General features: G+C 38.3%; 1 protein-coding gene across 1 annotated transcript in view; it reads left to right on the forward strand.

Annotated features, from left to right (window-relative positions):
- ush2a (Usher syndrome 2A (autosomal recessive, mild)) overlaps positions 1 to 14,948 on the forward strand; it is a 328,961-nt gene extending 314,013 nt beyond the window's left edge. Inside the window, exons 64-72 of the mRNA XM_065288316.2 lie at positions 1,501 to 1,707; positions 2,002 to 2,240; positions 5,481 to 5,698; positions 5,775 to 5,951; positions 6,199 to 6,282; positions 7,394 to 7,623; positions 9,617 to 9,682; positions 12,119 to 12,331; positions 12,428 to 14,948. Coding sequence (XP_065144388.2) covers positions 1,501 to 1,707; positions 2,002 to 2,240; positions 5,481 to 5,698; positions 5,775 to 5,951; positions 6,199 to 6,282; positions 7,394 to 7,623; positions 9,617 to 9,682; positions 12,119 to 12,331; positions 12,428 to 12,517 — 1,524 coding nt within the window. The 3' untranslated portion in view covers positions 12,518 to 14,948. The remainder of the gene's footprint in view (positions 1 to 1,500; positions 1,708 to 2,001; positions 2,241 to 5,480; positions 5,699 to 5,774; positions 5,952 to 6,198; positions 6,283 to 7,393; positions 7,624 to 9,616; positions 9,683 to 12,118; positions 12,332 to 12,427) is intronic.

Consider the following 14,948-nt stretch of genomic DNA (forward strand, 5'->3'; position numbering starts at 1 on the left):
ATCACAGTGTAATTGCCTATTATTGAAGCTAATTTAACCCTATCCACAGGAACATCCATCTGCCGGCACGATCACAACTGACAATCTACAAATTACTTACCCATGCAAATAGCGACCCCACCTGACCTTTCGCCGCTCTTCCCGTGTAATTATACAAACAGCTCGTCTAGTAAATAAGATAACTTCACCTCTCCATGTGTTCATTTACTCCGTGATGAAGGTGAAATTTAATTTTCATGTAGATTCAGAGGCGAGCGATTCTGTAATGGATGCCGATGTTTTTGGCTATTGATGACAGCAGGGCTCAGAAGGTGGAGGACTTCTGACTCCTTAGAGTTGTTCGAGGGGTGGTTTCTTTTTGCGGAGGCGCCAGGCCGGACCATCAGGTGAAGGTGACTCCTTTTTTAAGAAGTGGAAGGTGTTGTGTCTCCGTTCTGTCTGCCGGGCCACATCAGAGCCGGTGTCGGTATCAGATCCGGCTTTATATCGGACTGCAGGTGTAAGGCGTCTTTACATCTGTACAGTAACTTTGCGTTGTAAAGCTCCACAAAGTTGTTTTCAAGCCAAGGATCTGTTCTGACAAAACAATGCTGAACTAAACAGTCATCGAATACAAATGCATACTTCTCATATAACCCCTGCAGTAATCGTGCATATTTAGGATAACAGGGTGGAGAAATGTGACCCTGCCTGTGAAACCCAGCTAAAGTAATTTTTGTGATTTACTGTGTTGTACCTAAAACCATCCTACATGATGTAAAGCACATTCTGTGAAAATATAACATTGATATCTTTATTACAGACTGAGACCATGTCAATATTGAAATTATAGTAAAATTGACCATAAAAAATTATATTTTGATGATCTTAATCTCATAATTAGATGAATTATTAGATCGAATCAAATTATTTGGTATTTCCTCCTATTTAACTTTTACAAAATGCCCATTGAATGGACTTTGATATATACTTTGTGCTGTTCACCCCAAAATGTGCATATTGGTCCCTCATTGGTACCTTACGGTGCATTTACACGTGGCGTAAGCGTTGATGCTTTCCATTCACTTTTAATGGGTGACGTCATGCATTGCCGAACTAAATTGTGGATCTGCCGGCGCCGAGTAACTGCCGTTGCTTGTGGCAGAAGTTGAACATTTCTCAACTTTTCAAGCGGCAACGTGTGGGTCAGCCAATCAAATCGCCTTATGCAAATATCCTAGGCAGAGCCAGGAAATTATATTTATGGAAGACCAGAGCATGTGTTGGCCACGCTTCAGACACACCTTCCGTCAAGCATTAACACTTCTGTCCCATATAAATGTATCGTCAGAGGTACATATCTGTACCAAAATATGTAAGGACTTTTTAAAAGGTACTGTTCCAGTGATAACTTTTGTACCTTTTTTCTGAGAGTGTACAAAAACAAATGTATTTTTACTATATAAATAATTGCATAAAGTATTAAAAGTAGTTAATGTGTCGCTTTTAACATCATTTTAGGTGTTTGCTGTAAACTCAGCCGGTCGTACCGGTAGCCCCTGGGCTCAGGGTCGCACAGGTCCGGCTCCTCCAGAGGGAGTAAGCCCACCCAAATTCCTGCACATCCATGCCACCTCAGCTGTGGTGGACATAAGCCCACCTGCCAAACCGAATGGCATCGTCAGCCTTTACAGAGTCTTCACACAGAACAAGGACTCGTACCAGCTGGTACACAATATATAAAAATAATACATGACATGTCTGTGATTTACTGTTTAAAATCATCCTACATAATGTGAAGAACATTTGTGAAAATAACCTTTGTTATCTGTAATATTGACTGAGTAATGTTATGTCAAATATAGAATCCATGAGTAAAATCAAACTTTGATGTTCCTTATATCATCATCAGATTATAAGACTATATCCTAAATTTCAATATTTTAACATTAACACATACGTTTAAATGATTATTTTACTCTAGCATAGAAATAATTGAAACCTTCCTGTCTGTTTGTTGAGCTTTCTGAGGGGACGTCCCATCAGCAGACTCTTCACGGTCTTAGCCCCTTCACAGTGTACTCTATAGGGGTGGAGGCTTGCACCTGTTTCATGTGCTGCAGGCGAGGCCCCACGAGTGAGCTCCGCACCCAGGCCTCTGCACCGGCCCAGCAACCCCCACCGCGCGCGGTCACCATCACCTCCCGTTCAGCTCAGGTGGAGTGGGACATGCCTCTTCAGCCCAATGGCATCATTGAGAGGTACAGAAACAATGACAGTTACACGGGTTTGGTGAATGGGCCATGCCGTAGGTCTAGTCTAGTCTGTCTGTCTTGTTTGTCGAGAAGCTCAAACAGAACAGAACAACATTTTGATAGTGTGACAAAGCCAGGAGGTTTTCAATTTTTTGGGAAGTACATTTATGAGTCATTTACCTATGCATGGGAAGCACGGATCCTTGGTCCCTGGCACAGATGCTGCGGTCACATGGTGTTTTGACTAGAAGTGATACAGTAACGGCCGAAATCTTGTGATATGTTGGGTTTAGGGTTAGGTTTGGGGGTAGGATTAGGATAAAAACAGCGGTTCTGGCTAGATGGGATACAGCAACGGCTTAAAACCCGTGAAATGTTGGGTTTAGGGGTAGGATTATGATAAAAACGGCAGTTCTGGCTTGATGGGATACAGCACCGTCTTAACCCATGAAATGTTGGGTTTGGGGGTAGGATTAGGATAAAAACTGCGGTTCTGGCTAGATGGGATACAGCACCGTCTTAAAACCCATGAAATGTTGGGTTTGGGGCTAGGATTAGGATAAAAACAGCGGTTCTGGCTAGATGGGATACAGCAACGGCTTAAAACCCATGAAATGTTGGGTTTGGGGGTAGGATTATGATAAAAACAGTAGCGCCTCACTGCAGAACGTGACATCCAGGGGGCGGGGTTAGATTTAGATCCAGGGGCGGAGCTGGATCCCGATCCACACGTGTTTCTGCGCGTTACCATTTCCGCATTAAGTCGTAACTAAATTAAGTTATTATTTTGACATAAAAACTAACTTTACTTATGACTACAATAAAAGTGCCTTTAGGGTGAAATGTAAGTTTTTTGCTATAATGTTTTGGAGTAAAACATTTCGGGTAAGCTAACTACGAGTAATCTTACCACATGCAGTTTAAGACCTATTAATGGATACAGTATAAATATGCATAATTATTAAAATATATATGGACTTTAAACTTGTTTTAACGCGTCTTTGCTTACAGCCATTAGGAAACAGGTTTCCCTCGTAGATGGTTTACTTTTTTTTTATTTGCTAATAAAAGATATCAAATAAATTTGTTTTTATATTTACTCGTATGGGAATAGCTGTGTTATAAGTGGGATAATGTACAAATAAATCCCTTCAGTGATATCAAACTGTCGGGAACATGTCCGTACCTCTCCTTACACCTAACTGTGATACTTTCTAAATTATGAATCTTTCTCAACTATATTATTAATCAAACGTACACTTAAATTGATAAGAGCAAACGTTGGCGACCACAAGTTGCAACTAATTGCGGGCTGCAACAACGCAAATATACTGGTTTGGCGGAACAAAGTATATAAAGTGGGAGGAGTTGGATCTAGATCCAACCCCGCCCCCTGGATGTTGTGTTCCGCAGTGAGGACCATCTCGATAAAAACGGCAGTTCTGGCTAGATGGGATACAGCAACGGCTTAAAACCCATGAAATGTTGGGTTTGGGGGTAGGATAGGATAAAAACAGCGGTTCTGGCTAGATGGGATACAGCAACGGCTTAAAACCCATGAAATGTTGGGTTTGGGGGTAGGATTATGATAAAAACGGCAGTTCTGGCTAGATGGGATACAGCAACGGCTTAAAACCCATGAACTGTTGGGTTTGAGGGTAAGATTAGGATTAAAACAGCGGTTCTGGCTAGATGGGATACAGCAACGTCTTAAAACCCGTGAATTGTTGGGGTTGGTCGTAGGATTAGGATAAAAACAGCGGTTCTGGCTTGATGGGATACAGCAACGGCTTAAAACCCATGAAATGTTGGGTTTGGGGGTAGGATTATGATAAAAACGGCAGTTCTGGCTAGATGGGATACAGCAACGGCATAAATCCCATGAACTGTTGGGTTTGAGGGTAGGATTAGGATTAAAACAGCGGTTCTGGCTAGATGGGATACAGCAACGTCTTAAAACCTGTGAATTGTTTGGTTTGGTCGTAGGATTAGGATAAAAACAGGGGTTCTGGCTAGATGGGATACAGCAACGCTTAAAACCTGTGAATTGTTGGGGTTGGTCGTAGGATTAGGATAAAAACAGGGGTTCTGGCTAGATGGGATACAGCAACGCTTAAAACCTGTGAATTGTTGGGGTTGGTCGTAGGATTAGGATAAAAACAGCGGTTCTGGCTAGATGGGATACAGCAATGGCTTAAAACCCATGAAATGTTGGGTTTGGGGGTAGGATAGGATAAAAACGGCAGTTCTGGCTTGATGGGATACAGCAACGGCTTAAAACCCATGAAATGTTGGGTTTGGGGGTAGGATAGGATAAAAACGGCAGTTCTGGCTAGATGGGATACAGCAATGGCTTAAAACCCATGAAATGTTGGGTTTGGGGGTAGGATAGGATAAAAACGGCAGTTCTGGCTAGATGGGATACAGCAATGGCTTAAAACCCATGAAATGTTGGGTTTGGGGGTAGGATAGGATAAAAACAGCGATTCAGGCTAGATGGGATACAGCAACGGCTCAAAACCCATGAAATGTTGAGTTTGGCGTTAGGAATAAGATAAAACTCACCTGGCAAGATTTTGGGCGTTGCTGTATCCCTTCTAGCCAAAAACATCACATGGGACTTTTCATCTAATTGACTTCCATTCATACGCATGCAAATGAAGCAGACTGGAAATGCAAGCTTTTGCTAAGAAATTTAGCATTTTGGCGCTTTCTAAAGGTCATGTTTGGTGAACTACAACCTGCACATTTGTATCACATTAAGACGTGTGACCAGTAAATGATCGATACATCACACAGTGACCTTTTCAGGTGGAAGTGTCCTATTTTGTACAGTATAAAATAAAAATACCCATAACAGTGAATGCACATTGGAATACATAGTGTGCAGATATAAAAACACAACACTTTAGCACTTTTGCATTGGGTTCCTGCTCATATACATTAAGGTCGGCATGAAAGGGATGTTGCAATTGTTTGAGGTTAACATTTTATGAGGGTGATGAAGTGCACAGATATATCAGCTATTTAAAAAAAATGAATTGTTCATTTCAATTTCATGGCATCTTTAAACTGGAATAGGTGAAAGTATTGTAACAAAGAAAGTATTGTTACTTTTACAAAAAAAAATAAAGTCACGAGACCTTTATATACCACAGATGATGCAAGTCATACATAATCTATACTGTTTGTAAAGCCATAACTATATGCCAACTATCTTCCCATATTTCACCCCCATCGTTCCAGCTGTGAGCTCCACGTACGATCCGGATGTCCTCAGCCGCTGCAGCCTGTCGCTGTATCCTGTGCCAGTGGTCCAGTGGATATCAAGTTTTTTGGGATGGGGCGGAGCTTTAACATCACAGGCCTGCTGCCATATGCCAGTTATGATCTGCGTGTGGTGTCTTACAATAACATGGGCAGCACTGTGTCTGACTGGGTCTCCGTCACCACACTGCAAGAGCGTAAGAACTCACATACTTTACACATACAGTGCAATATCTCATTTTATGAAATGACATAAATTATTTATTCTTAAAGCCCCTCAGTTTAAGAAGCCGTTTGTGGTGGAGAGTAACATCACCATACTGTATGTGGACTGGAGCGACTCTTTCTCTCTGAACGGCCCATTGAGAGAATTCACTCTAATCGAGAGCAACTTGCGCATCTACAGCGGCTTCCACAGCACTCTACACATCCCACGCGCTTCGGATAAAAGTACGATATCCTCAAGCTAGATGTTTCATAATCTGGATAGAGTATAACAGCTGTGTCACAGAAGTGATGTCAGTTATTGATGGGACTGTAGTTCATTCCCAAGTATTTATATGGGCATATTTTTTTTTGGGTGATACTTTTGGAATCGAGGGCACCAAAAAAAGTGGTCAGACTTTGCTTCACTGGCGCTTTCTTTTCTAAAGCTCATTGATTCTCATTTATTGCTCCTTTCTTCTTCTATCCTCAGCTTTTGTCATTCAGGTTACCTGCACCACAGACAGCGGCAGTGCCAGCTCTCCTGTCATTAAATACAACACAGCCACTGGTACAGGTACGTGTCCTCAGGCCTGGTAGGTGAAGGTGACTCTTCATTATGATAAGAACACAGTGTTCTGTATGTAGATAAAAATGGCTCATTCATTCATTTTAAAAATATAGAAAAACTGAAAATATAAAAAAAATTGTGGTTGAGCAGCTGTAAACCATTAAAGGATTAGTTCATTTTCTTAAAAAAAAAAAAATCCAGATAATTTACTCACCATCATGTCATCCAAATTGTTGATGTCTTTCTTTGTTCAGTCGAGAAGAAATTATGTTTTTTGAGGAAAACGTTCCAGGATTTTTCTCATTTTAATAGACTTTAATGGACCCCAACTCTAAATTGTTTTAATGCAGTTTAAAATTGCAGTTTAAAGGACTCTAAATGATCCCAAACGAGGCATAGGGGTCTTATCTAGCGAGACGATTGTCATTTTTGGCAATAAAAATAAAAAATATGCACTTTTAAACCACAACTTCTTGTCTATCTCCGGTTCTGTGGCACGCCAGCGCGACCTCACGCAATACGTCATCATGTCAAGAGGTCACAGATGACGAATGCAAAACTACACCCCAGTGTTTACAAGTGTGGAGAAAGAGGACCGTTTCGACATTGTTGTATGTTGAATGATACTAATTAATATCTTTGTGTCAGTTTATTGTTTAAAATGGTCTGCAAATGTGCGTTTCATATTTGTAACACGTGACCTTTCCATGTCATTACGCAATTACGTGAGGTCGCGCTGACTCATCACACAGCAGGAGGAAGAAGAGAAGTTCATTTTTTTTTTTTCTTGCCAAAAATGACAATCGTTTCGCTAGATAAGACCCTTATGCTTCATTTGGGATCATTTAGAGTCTTTTAAAACGGCAATTTTAAACTGCGTTAAAACTGTTAAGTGTTGGGGTCCATTAAAGTCCATTAAAATGAGAAAAATCCTGGAATGTTTTCCTTAAAAAACATATAATTTCTTCTCGACTGAACAAAGAAAGACATAAACATTTTGGATGACATGGTGATGCGTAAATTATCTGGATTTTTTTTAAAGAAAATTGACTAATCCTTTACAATGTTACTTATATTGGATTTTAAATCTCTCATCAGTATCAATGGTTTCTTACAGATGCTGTGGAGTCAGGAGGTAAAACGGGTTTGCATGGAACAGAATACAAAATCTACAGGGAGTTATGGTTCATCATTCTTATGGCTTTTCTCGGTTTGCTGCTGTTTGCTCTGTTGATGGGTCTGGTGCTGAGAAAAACCTTGAGTAAACCTCCTTTCGTCAGAGAGAGACCTCCAATAGTCCCGTTAAAGAGGAGAAGTACCAAATATCCTCCTAATGACCCCTATCTGGTGAGAGCACATACTGTTATCATACAGTTAACTCTTATCCTGTAACAAACTACAGTACTTTACTTTTGATCAGGTCAAAATTGTATGTAGTTATAAAAATTGAATGCAACAGATACACAGTAGATAATTTTTATTTCATTATGCCTTTACCCTGCAACGTTTACTTCCTTCAAATGTCCACAAGAGGGAGTGCTAATGCTTCTTTTCTGGTAGTGACATCAGGCTTGTTTTAACATATTCACTATTTTTGTGGTATTTAAGATTCGGATGTACACATTTATACATTTATTCCAGATCTATGATCTACTTATATGTGACCCTGGACCACAAAACCAGTCATAAGGGTCAATTTTGTGAAATTGAGATTTAAATATTATCTGAAACCTGGATGAAAAAGCTTTCCATTGATGTTTCACTGTAAAATATTTGCTGTAATTATGCAGCTGGTTGCCAGTAACTTACTGTAGAAGGTAAAGCCTGAAAATGTTTTATGTTAATTTAACTTTGAACAAACTGTTGCCAATATATAACATAAATGTAAAATCTACAGTAAGTAATACCCAGTAATACTGTAATTTCTACAGACATTTTTTACAGTGTAGGATAGGACAATATTTAGCCGTGATATTTGAAAATCTGGAATCTGAGGGTGCCAAAAATCATAAATAATTGGCCTTTAAAGTTGTCCAAATGAAGTCCTTAACAACACACACACAAGAGTGAAAAGCGCTATATAAAAAAATTTAATTGAAAAAAATATATATATGGATGGATGGATGTACGGACAAACAGATAGATAGTTTTTTATATATTATGGTAAGAATATTTTATTTTATTAAATATAATTTTTTATAAATGATATTATATGAATAAGCTTTCCATTGATGTATTAGGATAGGACAATATTTAGCTGAGATATTTGAAAATCTGTCATATGAGGGTGCCAAAAATCATTAACAATTGAAAAATTGGCCTTTAAAGTTGTCCAAATGAAGTCCTTAACAACACTCACCCAATTGTGAAAAGCGCTATATAAAAAAAATGTATTAAAAAATATATGGATGGATGGATGGACGAACAGAAAGATAGAAAGTTTTTTATATATTATGGTAAGAATTTTTTATTTATTTATATGATATTATATGAATAAGCTTTCCATTGATGTATGGTTTGTTATAGGATAGGACAATATTTAGCTGAGATATTTAAAAAATCCGTAATATGAGGGTGCCAAAAACAACAACAACAAAAAATTTAATTGAAAAACATATATATATATATATGGATGGACGTACGGACGGATAGATAGATAGTTTTTATATATAATGGTAAAAAAAATGTTTTTAATTTATATGATATCCTAATAATTTTTGCTATAAAAAAATCAAATTCAAATATACCTGTGATACTTATGACTGGTTTTGTGGTCCAGGGTCACATTTGTGCACTAAATAACACTGCTTGAGTCCCATAGTGCCCTCAAACTGAGCTTCCATTCCGAGTGTGATAAATGACCCGAAAGTACAGTAAAATCAGCCAGGAGTTTTATCCAAATTGCTGAAAGCTAAGACACAAACAAAGTTTTAACAAAGTTTATTTTTGATAGAGTTAACATCACCTGCTGACTTACACATCACAAATGTAAAGGAAACCCAGCAAGCAAACACCTCCCGGATGTCTAGGTTAAAATGAGGCAAAATTTGAAACCAAACACCTCGTGATCACTGTTGACTTTTCTTATGTGATGGAATATTATACATCTCACAAGTTATTTGGGCAAAAACAACAACCAAAATCAAGTTTATTTTGGCTAGAAGTGGATTAATCATAGTGGGTGAAATGACGCCTATTGCTTGCTGGGAAAAACTGTAACCCTCTTACGGTATCTCCTTAACCTCTGCCTTCTGAAAAACTTTAAACTGTCCTCTTTCTCTTTAAATTTGCTGTTTGATCTTTTAACTCACATTTTCATGGGCTGTGCTTGCTGTCACAGAGATCTTCCTCTGAGTTCTGCTCTAACCACGCTTCCACTGCTCTGCTTCAGCCTGATGGATCAATGGTAAGCCCTCATCGAACGCCAATTTTTCTCTCTTTCCAGTTTGACAGTATACGGGACACCTCCTGCAGTATAACCCTAAAGCACTTTGCGGTGCACACCGAGGTACAGGGCTCTCTGTTTTACTCTTTGGGATGTCTTTCAGTATAGATTTTTACCATAGCCTGATACATCTGGCATGTTTTTGCTTTCTCCTTTGTACCTGGTCACATTTACATTTATGCATTTGGCAGATGCATTTTTCCGAAGCGACTCACAGTGCATCACAAGTGTTCTCTGGGAGCGCAGCTAAACCAATGCTCTACCAGTTGAGCTACAGGAACATTTTAAAGCAGTGGTTCTCAAACTGGGGTGTGCAAGATGGAGCCAGGGGGGCAGAGCCGGCGCCAGATCATAACTAACACAGGGGCACTCAGTGCAAAATATCACAAACTAATTAGTATTACCATAATCACGTCGCAATGCTGTTAACATATAGCCACATTTAAGCTTACGTAAATTAAAACAACGCTAACTTATTTAAAAAAAAGCTGAAGGCGGCGTATGCAAACATTAAACTTCCTTAAAACAGTGTCCTGTAGATTTGAAAATTCCGCCTCGATCTCTAATCTCCGAGTTTGAGCCATACGGTGTTTGCATGAAGTCAGATGGTGCTGGTTCATTGTAAATGTTCTAATATCCATATTTTACACAATCCATGAAATGCCGCAAAAAAACACGTTGCTAGTATCAAGTCACATTAATATGCTAAAGACGCATGATGCGCCGCAATACAATCAGAGAAACTGGTCTATCAACAATATTTTCCTCATTTGATTACATTAAAAGTCATGAAACATTCAATGTTTAATTTATTTTAATTATTCTTGATATATATTAAATTAATAAAAAACTGTGTAGGGGGCACAACAACCTCTTTTTGGCCCGCAAATGCCCCCCTTGACGCCGGCCCTGCAGGGGGGCCCTAGTTTTATTAAATTTTATTTTATTTAATGAAGAGTTTTTATGGCAATCCATATTTCCACAATTATCCACTAGGTGGCGTTCTTACCCAACTTATAAAACTGAAGCATCCACTGATCCAAATACAGTAAAAACTCTGTGTATGTTTTGATATCTGTTTGGAATCTGATCTCTAATAAAAGTTCTGTACAAATTGCAATTATCTTAGGTTTTTGCTCAAAATTTTGTATTTTTAAAAGAGACATAAAAACTCAAAATATTTGAGAAGTGATAAAAAGAGAACAAATGAAGATAGGATAAAACTGTTGATTTAGTATGAAAGCACATGGTCTTTTATTTTTGATATAGGGTATGTTTATATATATTTAAAGAAGAATAATTTTCTGGAAGGCATTAAACTTTTGTGAAAATCATAAGAAATGCACGCCAAAAAGTTTAAAATTATTGTGTTAAAGCGAGCATCAATATTACTGTCACGTATACTTCATGTTTGTGCTACATCAGGTTTTTTTTTTACTTTTTTGTCAGCCAAACCCCCTTGACCTAAATTATTTACTTGAAGTTGAAGTTTACGTTAATATTTAAATCATTTAATAGCACATTTGCATGTTTAACTTTTAATGTTAAAAAAATTTCATTTATTTTTATTGCTTCATAAAACGTATCAGTCTCAAATTCATTTCACTCGGATATGCGTCATTTTGGGGAAAATAATTCAATCGCTACTTCCGTTTCATGGCGACTTTAATTAATTACTTTTTGATTAACTCACGAACCCCCTACAATTCCCCTGTGAACCACCAAGGGTCCGCAAACCCCAGTTTGGGCAACCCTGTGCTACACTTTTTTTTAAAGTTCACGGCATTTGTTAAGGGTAATTCACACTGATCTGACAAACACCGACAATGAGCTCTGTATATTTCATACGTTTTTGTGTTTCCTTCTGTGTCTGCTGCCTGTACTCGCATGCTTTTACTATTAAACTGCTTTTCAATATTGCACATTTCTGAAAAGCGCTATGATCTTTTCATCAATCAAACATGCATTAAAAATCCAGAATGTCATTAAAAAAACGTCACTGGTATCAGTAAGCAAACAACCAAAACACCCTAGAAACCACCCAAAAGACTCGCCTAGCAAAACCGCACCATCATTATTGCGACAGGCACCATATATTTTTCAAAAATTTGATATTTTCTGTCGTGTTTCCACATTTCCAATAGCCTCTATTAACTTTCTATCATGTTCGAGTTTAGCTTTACTCTCATTTGAGTGGCATTGCATGCAAAACCTGCTGGAAAAACCAGCAAGACCAGCATGGACCAGCATGGGAATTATGCTGGTCTATTCAGGGGGGTTTTTCAGCAGGGAAGTGTGTACCGCTGATGAGAAGGTTGCAGTTGCATTGCTGCACAGTGATTCAGACATCATAGTGTGGAATCTGTGATTGAGTAACAACCAACTTTTTATTATCAGGGTTTGAGCGATACTAAGATTGGAGGAACCAGCAACCACAGCTTTCGGGCCAGCATGTCTGTGCTCCGTGTGCCCAGCCAGAGCGAGCTGAGCCATGCGTTTTCCCAGAACTCCTTGCATCGGAGCGTTAGTCAGCTGATCGACACTCACGATAAGAAGTCTATGGGCGGTGGAGCGTGGGACGCTGACCTGCACGGCACAGACAGCGGGATGGTGAGATGTGTAGTGTGGAATTTGGTTGATGTCACAAAATGTACCTTCAAAGACGTTGTTGTATAGCTGATGTTTCCTGTTGTCCTTATGTTTCAGTATGTGGGCGACGATGACTTTGTGGAGGCGATTAAAAGCTACAGCTCGGTGAAGAAGGAGCAGACCATGTTTACAGATACTCATTTGTGAAACTTTTATACACCCATAGACAAACCTACAGTACAGCTGTGAAGAGCGTACTAGCAGGGTAAAATAAATATATTTCTATCCAGCTTACTTATTCTGCTTACCTGTAACTGGGAGGGGTGGTTAGAAATGCAATGGTGTCCACATTATAACGATAACTATAAAACATATAGTTTTAAAATCGTTTTATATAAGAGAATAGCGGAGTTCACACCACAACTATAACGAAAAAGACACAATGAACGATATCGTTGCGATCACTTTCTGGGCAGTTTTTCCCTCCCAACTGGTTAACGATAAACACTTGACAGCCAATCAAATCTTTTTGACCTTCAAGTGCCCGCACATTTGAAATGAGATGATGAAATGGCGGAGAAGCTGAGAAGCTCACTGTTGGATTGCTGAGGTCCATAACATAAAATTACCTCAGGTATTTAGCGCTGGTGCAGTTGCTGTAAAATTGACTACGTAATGCTTTTTATTCTACTAAGTTACATTGACTACACCAAAAGGGAAGATATAATTTACACAAACTGTTTAGAGTTAAGTTACGCAAAATGCAGCGTATTAAGGATATCTGCTGGTTATACCCGCTGTGTAAATGCAACAAGAACAGCATGTATACACATTCAGTGACATGTAAACAATTGCAAGTTTTTATTACAGAAAATATGCAGTATTAGTTTTTATTGCCATTGAAGTGATTTGCGCGAGTATCACACACGTGAGCGAATTAACATAAAGATATCGTTATTGTCCGGAAATATGGACCCTAATATAAGTTATCATTTTAGTTATCGTTAAAGTGTGAACACCCCTATAAACTATACAAATAGCAACTTAATTTTGTATGAATAACCGTAACTGTGTGTGTGCGTGCGCGCGTATTTTGACAAAGTCTTTAAATTATGTGATAAAAAAATGTGTTGATGTTTTATCCCATCTAGTAGCCACACTCAGGAAAAAAAGGTAAAAATGTTGTCACCGGGATTGTACTTTTTAAAAGGTCCTAATATGTACCATTTTGGTACAGATATGTATCTTTGAGGTACCAATTTGACACCTTTTAGGTACAAAAGTGTACTTTTTAAAGAGTTTTTGCTCTTTGCTCCCCCTACAGGTTAGAAGTGTAATTGTCCATTACCCACTGTCGTAAATACTGCAGCATAGCTGGCTCTGATTGGATTGTAGGTCTGCCGTAAAGCAAGTTTTTGTAGTTTTCACTCGAACTGCAGGACCGCGACCCGACGGTTGGAAACTTCTTTAGTGCGGTTTTGGCCGATAGAGGGCTGCAAAGCGAATGTGAAAGTGCTGTTCACCCTGTTTCGAGTGGATGAACGACTGAAACTTTTTTGGAAACGTTATTTTAAGGTAAAAAAAAAACCTCTTTGTTGTTGCTTTAAAAAGGTACCACCCCAGTGATAACTTTTGTACCTTCCTGTACCTTTTTTTGCAGTACTGCCCCTTGTGACCCCTCAAAAAAATAACATGATGCTCCTGCATAATCCTAATTAATAGTTTATAGCAGGCAAAATGACCTACAGGGTAAACCGAATCAGACAGGACTGACAAAATTATAACTACAATATAACTTACTTGTAAAAACACGAGTATTTCTTCATTACACATAATTTATCTTTGATGTTGTTTGTGCTTAGCATTGGTGCAGAATTAATAATTAATAGCTCTATATATTTATATCTATACAGAGACTTTTGAGTCACTGTTTAGCTGCGAAATGTTACTGTACTCGTAAAGTAGCCTATTAAGGAACACAAAGGCTCCACATCATTTATGCCAACAAAGATATGAGGAGCTCAGATGCAAAAGATGCTAAACACCACCTCCGTCAAAAATTAGAAAATGATATTTACCAAATGCTCTCGGCATGATGCGTTCATCAAATACTTTCACTCCAAATCTGCTTAATCCTGGCCTCAGGTCATTTAGAAATACCGGTTTGTTGGCAGAATCCATTTAGAGCCATTTACAAGAAAACATGTCAGACACACTTAGAGGGTTTTGCATCTTATCTCTTCATGTAGTTTGTGTTTTATGTCTGTAATAATAGAAACTTTAGTTAATATTGTGTTGTGCCTGCTAGACTGAACGATATAGTGCGTTCACATTTGCAATGATGCCAATAGAGAAAGTGTCTTAAATGTTTAAAGTGTCACATTTAGATTTTCGTGTGGCATGATTTTCTTTTTAACAGGTTGTTTTAAACCTCAGTGTTTTAAATTATTTTATTATACAGTACATAGATTATTTTAATAGTTTGATGTTAAAATAAAACACACAGCTAAACACATTTTTATAGATTTTTCTTTTAAGATTGTCAGTATTATTTATTGTTGCAATAATTTATTTTTGTAAACCTGAACTTACTGATCAGTCCATTTTATAAGTTCCTGAAGTGTTTATGAGGTTTTTG

This window comes from Paramisgurnus dabryanus, chromosome 17 (assembly GCF_030506205.2).
Source record: "Paramisgurnus dabryanus chromosome 17, PD_genome_1.1, whole genome shotgun sequence".
Classification (NCBI taxonomy): Eukaryota; Metazoa; Chordata; class Actinopteri; order Cypriniformes; family Cobitidae; genus Paramisgurnus; species Paramisgurnus dabryanus.